The 9,793-nt window shown below is 33.9% G+C and overlaps 1 protein-coding gene and 1 long non-coding RNA gene across 2 annotated transcripts; both read left to right on the top strand.

Annotated features, from left to right (window-relative positions):
• Positions 1 to 20: 20 nt before the first annotated feature.
• LOC136810345 (histone-lysine N-methyltransferase set-1-like) lies at positions 21 to 7,983 on the top strand. Its single transcript, XM_067066901.1, has 6 exons — positions 21 to 77; positions 3,728 to 3,754; positions 5,180 to 5,270; positions 5,457 to 5,613; positions 7,324 to 7,522; positions 7,903 to 7,983. The coding sequence occupies exons 1-6, from the start codon at positions 33 to 35 to the stop codon at positions 7,981 to 7,983; spliced, it is 600 nt and encodes a 199-aa protein (XP_066923002.1). The 5' UTR covers positions 21 to 32.
• A 718-nt stretch (positions 7,984 to 8,701) lies between these two features.
• On the top strand, positions 8,702 to 9,792 carry LOC136810277 (uncharacterized). The gene is made up of 3 exons (XR_010847084.1): positions 8,702 to 8,811; positions 9,491 to 9,562; positions 9,780 to 9,792. It is a non-coding gene; the product is annotated as an uncharacterized lncRNA (long non-coding RNA).
• The last annotated feature ends 1 nt before the right edge of the window (position 9,793 follows it).

Raw genomic sequence — 9,793 nt, 5'->3', positions numbered from 1 at the left:
TGCTGAATGTGTTGGCGTGAAGTGAAGCAGTCATGCGGCGGAAAAAAGAAAGAATATGTCGACCAAAGCAGCCAAAAGTAAGTGAAATCTAGAGCTTATAAGTAAAATCGTATTTATTGTTCAATGCCTTAAAAGTGTGCTCTAGGACAACACCTTGTCACTGCAATTCGCGGACCTTAATTTTACTCTGAAAGGTGGTTTGTATGTCATGACAATTTTCATTCTATAACATGAACACCAATGGCTTATGCTAACACAGCAACATCAATCGAACCAACAGAAGCATCAATCACACCAACCGAAGCACACTGTATCAATTGTTTCATAGTACCACATCCTAATCCACATCCACAACTTCAAGCTACATGGCTTTCTGAGCAAGATACATATGCCATAGAGCTTCTGAAAATTAGATTTCCCAATATCAATGTCATCTTCATTCAGGCCATGTTCAGACAAAATAAAAGGGAATTAACCAGAACAATGAGATTTCTTGAAAGGATGGGATTGTGAAATATATTTGGTAAGACAGTCTGGGAAATCCTCTCAATTGCACGTTTATGTTCTGAGGGCGTAAGCGCGCAATTAATTGCATGGTTATAATTTACGCCTGCTCCTGCCCCTGTTGAAATTGCTTAGGGATTTCAAGGGGTTCAGAATTCTCTAATTCGGGCGAAGGCATGATGGTTTAACGGGCAATCCATTTTTACGGAATCTTCTTCTATGATAAAATTTGAGTAATACTGCCCTAGGCTTTTGAAATTCAACAGAGCTTTTCGGAAGGAATTGCGTGTCAAAAATATAAGAAATTTTAAAGCGTGCAATTGCACGCTTACCGCAAAAGCCGTCACCCGTCAACCTTGCTTAACGCTTACTGCCCGTTTCAGAACAATTTCGATAAGCGTGTATAAAAATTCTGCCATTTTGATAACCGTGCAATTGCGTGCTTACGGCCTCGGAACATAAGCGTGCAATTGAGAGGATTTCCCAGACTGTAAGAGGCAATGAATTTCTCATCTCATAGTGTGATCCTCCATGTAGTTAAATTGAAACATGTCATTTTCATGTTATTTTAAATTTTTTGGGTTATCGAATAGCTGAGCAAGCTAGACCTTCTTAGGTAAAGTAAAGGTAGGTATAATCCAGACGTTGATCAATCAAATTAATCGAACAGATTTCTAATTGAACTAATCAAACCTAATCGAGCGAGAGTTCGACTATCAAACTTAATCGAACCTAATCGAACACTCACAATTATTTATAAAACTTGAGTTCGATTAGTTTGATTAGGCAAAAAATAGTTTGATTAGTTAGTTATTCAAATCTTCACCTCCTTTTGCAAAACTTATCACAACTTCTTTGACCTTTGTAAAGCTGCTAGTCTCAGATATTTTGCTCGCCCGCATATTTTGCTTGCCCAGAAATTTAGTTGATTTTTTCCTTTAAAATCAGACTTTGAATGGTACAGACTAGTCAAACAAATTAGGTTGTCAAACTAATCGAATCATAATCAGGCGTAGATCACAAATAAGTTGTGTTCGCGTTGTCCGACCTACTCACTTTCTATCTTAAAAATCCGACACTTTTCAGTCGGAAAGTCAGAAATCTATCGGATTATTTATTACTATTTTTCAAAGCATTTTGTACATTCATCGTAAGTTGCCGATTTGATCATCCAGTGTGAGTTCAAAGAAGCTTTCCGTCCGTAATTTTTCAAAGATTGTTTGCGTTAAAAAGCGCTATGCAACTGTTTTTTGCAACCGTGATATGTAACAAAGATCATAATGCAGCTAGTGCACTTGATAATTCTTGCCGGGCGAACAAACCTATATTCAGGGTGCATTTTTTAAAAAATCGGTTCGATTAGTTCGATTGATCGGATCTGGTATAATATAATGTGATCAGCTTAGAAAATGTCTAAAAAAATAGAAAACCAGATGGTGTGAATTGAACAACTTTGAACGAAAATTGCAATCGAACCAATCAAACATAGTTGAACGCAATCCAATAAATTTTAGGTGGGGGATCTATATTTAGTGGTGGGACCATGCATGGGTCCATTTGTTTCAGCACCATTTATGCCACTTATGCCGCATTTTTCCCATTTGTTTCATCGAAATGTGTTCAAAAGTGTTGAAATTACTTATATTTTTACCACCTCGATTTACATTGATCATTTTGTGCTTTTTTGTCAAAGTGGAAGTTTGCCAAGCTTTTCCAAGCAAAAGAAATTCGCATTTGTTTCTACATTCTGGGTCAACAGTGGAAAATGTTATAATTGTAAGTGGTGGCAATTTCGAATGCATAATTACGATGCGTTTCACTTTTGTTTTCTTGTTTGTTTACATTTCCGACATAATTTATGCGGCTATTATTGACGTAACGAAGAGTTTGCAAGATGGTAGACTTTTGCATTTTTAACACGGTTTCCATTTGTTTCACACGATGGTGGCATTTGGGGAAAAGATGGCAAAAATGGAAGTTTTGAGGTAAGAAACAAATGGACTCCATATTTGATTTTAGGTGAAGAGGTTTTTTAATAGACCTTTTACAATGTTTCGATTTTGCCGGTTGCACATTTGCATTTGCTAAAAAGTCTGGAGGCAAAACACTTGATGTTTAGGTGTGAGGCAGTATGTTTTATATAGATATTTCAAAAAGTATAATAATACAAAATCTGCTTGCCTGCAGCTAATGTTGTGATCTTTTTGCCTCAAAAGCTTGGGTCGTTTTGTGGGCTGTAAGTCGCAAATATATAAATGACATTTCAAGTTAAGAGGTCTATTAGTGTTGGGACCTCATGTTTCAAATTCTCAACAGCATTAGCTTTTGGAATGGTATTTTGAATCCAGGTTGTCAGACTCTCGATAGAATCATTGAAGAAACTAGTGAGTTATGTCTAGGGTCGTTCAAATGAATAATTGACAGTTGTACAATCCGACTTCTTTTCCATTTTTCATCAGAGGTCTATTCAGCATGTTGCTTGTTAAATATGAGATAACAATCTTTCAGTAAATAGTTCAATGGAGAAAAAAAGAATTAGTGACATTGATAACAAAAGGCTTGAGATACCCTGCAAGAAAACTAGATTCAACCTCAATGAAGACAACAGCAGCCTTGTTTCAGATGACATACACCGTAGAAGGATGCAAGTCCTTTCACTGAAAGAGTTCTGTGAGAAAAGTATTTCAAGATACAATATTTTGCAGAAATATCTAACACTCCATATGTTTTCCATTGTAAGGCAAACCATAATTGATTTGATTGATATAGCCGTCTGTGGAGGTGACACAATATCTGCTGATGAATCCTGCTTTGATAGCTCTAGCAATGAAACAGGTAACTAAGATCTACAAAAAGGAAACAGTACATTAGACCCTGAATGCTTTTATTAATATAAAAAGTGGTGTCTAGTCTAAATCAACAAAACTACAACATATAAAATACAATCAAATGTTATTTAGTACAATGCATGGTACTTGAAAAAATAGGACAATGGAATGAATGAGCAGTTGGTAAAAAAGGCTATTGAACAATAATTATGTTTTTACATTTGATAATCACAGGCCTGGAAGTAAACAAAAATATTTCAGTGTTAGCAAACAGCACCTTTAAACAAAAAATCTTCACATTATAGTGTGCACATTCATTAGTTCATCAAATCATATAGGTCACAATGTTTGGCTTGTCATAATTTGAATTCATTACATTATGTTCATTTTTTTAGACAATGCAACCAAATGAAAGACCAAAGGTAAATGGATGGACCTTTTTATCTTTGTATCTTTTTCATACTTTTGAAGATTATGATCCCTGTTTACTTTTTTAGGCCAAGTTAAATTGATCTTATGTTTTGCGTAACAGTGGAAAAAGGCAAATACGGGATGTAGTTTCTTTCGGTCATAAATAAGCAAATGTGGGACGCTGTTTATTTGGATCGGAAATCAAAATTCAGGGGTCAATTTATAGAAATCTAAAACATAGATGCGATCGGTCAATTTTTCATAGAAATTAAAGAAAGTTGATTCGCTCTCTATTCCAACGCCTTTAATCCAGATGGCCTAGTTTTGCTATTTTGTTTCATGAAACAGTAGTGTTCAAATATCTTGAAAAGTTCTCACATTTTCGCACCTCAATTTATGTTGATCATCTGTGGCTCTATGTCAAAAGTTAAATCTTGTCAATCTCCTCCAGGCCAAAAACATTTCCCATTTTGTTTCTGAACTTTGGATCAACACTAAATGGCGTCATTTTTCATAAGCATAATTATGCAAAATTTGCATTAATTATCTGATTCTGCTTAACGAATCGTGCTTCTTATAGATAATGCTTAATAGTCTACTAATCCATTGTCCTGAGATTCACTGCTTTTAGCTGTATATCAGCTAAAGATATTTTTAGCTAGCACACTCGCTTGGAAAAACTTGTAAAAATGTTAAATTACGTAATGTTTTACGTATCTGTGAAACACCAAATCATGTATATGCAAGAAAATAGGATCATTAAAAATAACACAAAGCAACAGGCTCAAATAAAGTCTGTTTTCGTTTTACACTTTTTGAAGTATTATGGGGCTTTTTTGTGGAGTTGAGGAGTTTGTTATTGTATTCAATTTGTCTTTTATGATGTATCTTCTGCGTGCACCAACAAAATGTGTTATATATAACACAGATTTTAGCATTTACAAATAATTTTAGGCGTTTGTCAGCGTGGGGGTATGCTATAGCACGCAATTTACAGCTAGACCTGCAATAAATTGACCAATTGTGCTGGGTTTTTGAGATGCAGGCATGTTACGGAAAACATAACATTAATTTAACTTGTCACCCTTCGAATAAACGCCCCTCCTGAAATCGAAAAAATTAAAGTACAGTAATATGGTATTTTATAATTTGAAAAACATTCTCAAGAGATTTTCGTAAAAAATACAGTGTTTTTATTTAAAAATTTCAGACTCTTAAGATTCTATTTTTCACACAGATAGTACCAAAATTTTGTAACTTTTTACCAAGGGATCACCCTTTTTTGCAGTTAATAGAGCACCAAATTCTAATGTTGCACCACAGTACCAACTGGCATAATGTCTTGTACTAACTGCTTACCCCCTGAATATGGTATAATGCTTAATTTTGATGGATGTGTTTTGTCTTTAATTGAAGTCATTTACTATTTTTTTCAGCGACTCTCTCCAAGGGCTATGGCCGAGCATTTTATTCATGCGAAAGTTGATCCGCAAGATGTTTACAAAAAGTTTATCAACACGTCAAAAGGTAGATGATGACATTATTTGTTAATTAATCTAATCGTGATCACAAATGATTTATTTTTTGAAAGTTCTTTTTAAAACGGCTTAAAATTGCAGAGTTGTCTGGAGATTAGTAGTATGTTAAAAAAACTGGAAGTTAGCATATTATTAGAAAGCAGTTTAAAGACTTAGAAAACTATTTTCGTTTTAGGATGGGGAGTATTTGCAAAAAGAAAATTTCAGAAGTTTGACTTCATATTAGAGTACCGCGGAATTTTGCGACAAAAGAATGAAATGGATGTGCTTCAAAGAAAAGGAAAAATTCAAGACACCTATCTATATGATTTTTCCCACAACGGGCCAAAGTGGTGAGAATACAGGCAACAGTTTGAGAGAAATCTAAACGTCAGTTCAGCCCTGCTTTTTTCTTTGAAAAAGTTGAAAATCGATAAGCTTTGGGAAATTGGGGTACTGACTGATATATCAATAACACATTCTTAATTACACTTATTCCCAAAGTTTTCGTGTGGACTTATTTTCACAAAATCACGGTTCTGTTCCCAAAATTTTCTTAATGACTTGATTTCGCGAAAATGGCAGAAATTCGCAAAAACTGTGAAAATTAATCCACACAAAAATTTGTCCACTTAAGGTAGACACACAGACAGACAGACACAGACAAACAGACAGACATACTAGGATCATAGCTTGAAAGAAGTTGAAAATTAGTCACTATTGGCTTAAAACCTTCACCAATCATGCGGTCCTGAAACATTTTTGCGAAACTTTCCACTCCAACAAATTTTTATGTTTGAATTCACCCAGGTTGTGTTCAGCAAACAATTACTTTGACACTGACTTAACAAACTTGACAAGACATTACATCGACAGAAAACTGAAAGCTTCAGGTTTGTTAAATAGTTGGCACTCTCTTGTGTTATTGATATAACTAATTTGCACTTGAAATTTTAGACCAGGACACAGTAAATAGGATGTTCATTATTAAGATAATGAAACAATTACAATAAAAAACATACAAATCAATATTGTAAAGTTATTTTCTTTAAAATAATTTAAGGGTACGGTTTTTGCTATAAAAAAGTGCTATAATTTTGCATGAATTATGCAGATTGTGGGGAAATTCCCTGTTTTCAATCAATTTTTAACCATAAAATTGTCTATAACTTTTGATCTAGAAAAGTTTAGACTTTGATATAATACATTTTTTTGCTCAGTTTGAAGAGCTCTATCACGTGGTATAGGTCTTTTTTGATTTTGAAGACCCCCCCCCTAAAATCATGAATTTTCAGGGCTTACAATTTTGCCTAAAAACGCAAAAAATCCCAAATTTCTCAAAAACTGCAGGTTTTCAAGCTTGGTAACATTTAAATTCCGAATCAGCACCCTCAAATTGACCAAAATCAGTTCTAGAAGCTTGGTCACGGACATTTTGAAAAAAAGTGAAACGTTTGGTGGCCATGGCCATGGCCTAATTTCAAAAGTAAAGATTTCTTGGCTTGTAACTGCTTTTTTCTAACATAAGATTTTTTTTAAAGACACACCACGGTGGAGATCTGCTTTTAAGACTGCTTTTTATTTCTGGTACAATAACTTCAGTCAATAGGGAGTAAAACATAATAGACTTTTTTTGCATTTTTGCAATTTCTGCATTTTTATACATTTTGGGACATAACTCATCAGAAGGAGCTGATGCAGATGAGGAAAAAAATTTATACCGGAAAAATTGTAATAAAACATGAGCTAAAACCGTATCCTTGAATATCTATAAATACTTCTAGACTTTGGAAAATCATCTTTGCAAATTGAATAAACCCATACCTTTTGGTTTAATTTTAGGGGTCATTTTTCAATTCTTTGAAAAGGATTGTGTAAAAGAATTGCATATAAAATATAAAATATATATTTTCTATTAAAAAAGTCAAACTTTCATTCTCTCAGGTGGGGTTTTTAAGAATATTTTTAATTGACCCCTTTTAATTTATACTCATGTTAAATCTAATTTTTTTATAATAGATGTTTTAAATCTAATAATGCTATGCATGATTATTGTATTTCAGTCTTGATGCATCACATGATGATGGTAGTTTGGGAAGACTAGTGAACGACTCTAAAGATTTCCCCAACGCAAAAATGAGGATTTTCGAGATGGAAAATAAACCGCCCCGCCTTTGCCTTTTTGCTACAAAAACCATAGAAATGTATGACGAAATTCAATATTTTTATGGAAAATTCGATCAGCCCTGGTATCATACTCAGGTAAGAACTAGGTACCAATAAGGCCCTAAGCAAAGGGGGTTGGTGCATCCTATAACCCCCTGTCTATTAGGTACCAGAGAGCAGAGACTCAAGCAGTGTTCAAAGTTATTATGTCTCAGGGATTTTAAATCTCTGATCATCTCTTGAACAGTAACAGGTGTGATTATAACAGCATCAATCCTATCAGTTGAGGCTACTGACTAAAATTTTGATTATTTCCAAACAAGCATTAAGTTTTGGGATTTTTCTAACCCTCCTACATATTCTAAACCCCCTGTCTATTAGGTACCAGAGAACAGTCTCGAACAGTGTCCAAAGTTCTTATGTCTCAGAGGGATTTCCATCTCTTAGATTATCTCCTTGAGTTTTTTTAATTGTAGGAAATGCAGCAAATTGAGGTTGAACATAATGGTGAAAATTTCCCACAAACAAGGAAAAAGGTACGAGTTGGCTCAATATAACATACACTTATTTTGTTTTATAAGCATACGGTAAATTTCGGCTGAAGCTCACTATGCTTAAGTAAAGCTCAATTTTGAGCCTCGACTATGCTTAACCCTATGCTTGGTAACAAAATTATGAAGGGATGGTAAAAAAATTCGCGCATTTTCCCCTATCTTTAATCTTGAGAGAAATGAAGACATTCTATTGTTTTCGAATGTTTACCATATGATTTCTTCTGTTATTTTCCGAAGTTTTGGAAATTATGAAATGGAAATTTCTTTGCCTGAGCCTCAAGGTATGCTTAGCATATTCTTAATTTTTCTGGAAATTTGAGCTTAAGTATGCTTATAACCGTTATGCTTATAAAACAAAATGAGTGTACCTTAAGTGGATAGATTTTTGTGTGGACTTATTTTTGCGAGACAAGAATTTGAAGATTTAGCGTGGATTAATTTTCGCAGAGGCCTTTTTTATTTAATTTTGCATAAAAATCGAATAATTTTAGAAAAGTTTTTTCAAATTCATTTTTTTCTTTACAAAATTTGGATGATTAATTTTCCCAGCTTAAAGCTATGCTTAGCAAAGTGTATAAAGAAAATAACACATTTTTTTAGTTGGCAGAAATTGGACTTGAGCTAGATTTTTGTCCTTAAAGACCCCTCCCTTAATTCCAGAGAATTACTTCAATAAAGGCATTTTTTCAACTTCTTTAATTAATCATTATCGTTTAGGATGAAAATCAGTATCCAAAAATCAAATCACAAATGATTTTGAATCAACATTTAAAAACACAGGCAGAAGAAGAAGGGCGTGTACACTTTGACATCATCGCCGATGATGAGAAGGTAGTACTTTGTTTCATAAACAGAAGATAAATAGCTCAAAAGAGATCACCAGTATACATATCTTTACCATCTGGATAAAGCTATCACTACCTCACTAACATTCTTCCTATTGATAGTGTAAAGCAGTGGCATAGTGTATTTTGAAGGCGGCGCCGAAAAAAGAGGGTACCTCAGGGATCTAATTAGCGTATCGCAATTCGCGATGCGTTTTTGGATTACTTACAAGCTAAAAATTGAAAATTGATCCATTTTAGGATGCAAAATCATGCCTATCAAAAAATTGCGATGCACTTTCTATCCCTTATTTCGATGGCTGTACTTAAGGGAGTCTTCCAGTCGCTCTTCTCAAAAAAAAAAAAATATATTGGAAAACTGATAAGTCACGCTCCTTTAGTTCCAAATTTTTTCGCTTGCAACACTCGTTCATTTTCTATAGGAAAGTTCAGTTTACAAGCTCAGTTTTGTTAATATGATAAGTTATGTCTTATTCTTATAAACTGATGGACAGCTACGGTAGATTTTGCGAGTATTTTATATTGAAATTCTTTGATCTGCTCATAATTTTTCCAGTTTTCTCATTATTGGCATAGCATATGTGCCAGATTTAACCATCTTGTTTGATCATGTTGATATTTTTGACTATTGCGTCATAGTATTTTTTGAATCTTTCTCCTTTCAGGACTTGATAGACTTGACATCTGATAGAGACGACATGAGTGATATTTTCACACCAGAAATTGTATCTAAAATGGTGCGTATAAGTTACATAGTAGGGGGTGTTATTTTCCAAAAAAATGGTCAAGATTTGTAAAAAGTTGGTATTAAAAGATGAAAAAGTAATGTTAAAACCCAGTTGCACCGAATTTCAGACCCGTACTATTTTTACAATGTTAAAGACTTTTTTGAGCTCACTCGTATCCTTGAACAAACTTGTTTTAATTTTAGTATATTTTACCCCTCTTTTTTAGAAGGAAGATGTACA

Source organism: Clytia hemisphaerica, unplaced genomic scaffold, assembly GCF_902728285.1.
Source record: "Clytia hemisphaerica strain Z4C2 unplaced genomic scaffold, Clytia hemisphaerica genome assembly, whole genome shotgun sequence".
Taxonomy (NCBI): domain Eukaryota; kingdom Metazoa; phylum Cnidaria; class Hydrozoa; order Leptothecata; family Clytiidae; genus Clytia; species Clytia hemisphaerica.
This window is presented reverse-complemented; position numbering and strand designations above follow the sequence as displayed.

Bases quoted from the DNA above. Each gene is read 5' to 3' on its own strand.
- LOC136810345 (XM_067066901.1), top strand. From the start codon at position 33: ATGCGGCGGAAAAAAGAAAGAATATGTCGACCAAAGCAGCCAAAA. The intron at 3,755-5,179 runs GTAAATGGATGG...TATTTTTTTCAG, and splicing joins AACCAAATGAAAGACCAAAG to CGACTCTCTCCAAGGGCTAT. The intron at 5,271-5,456 runs GTAGATGATGAC...TTTTCGTTTTAG, and splicing joins GTTTATCAACACGTCAAAAG to GATGGGGAGTATTTGCAAAA.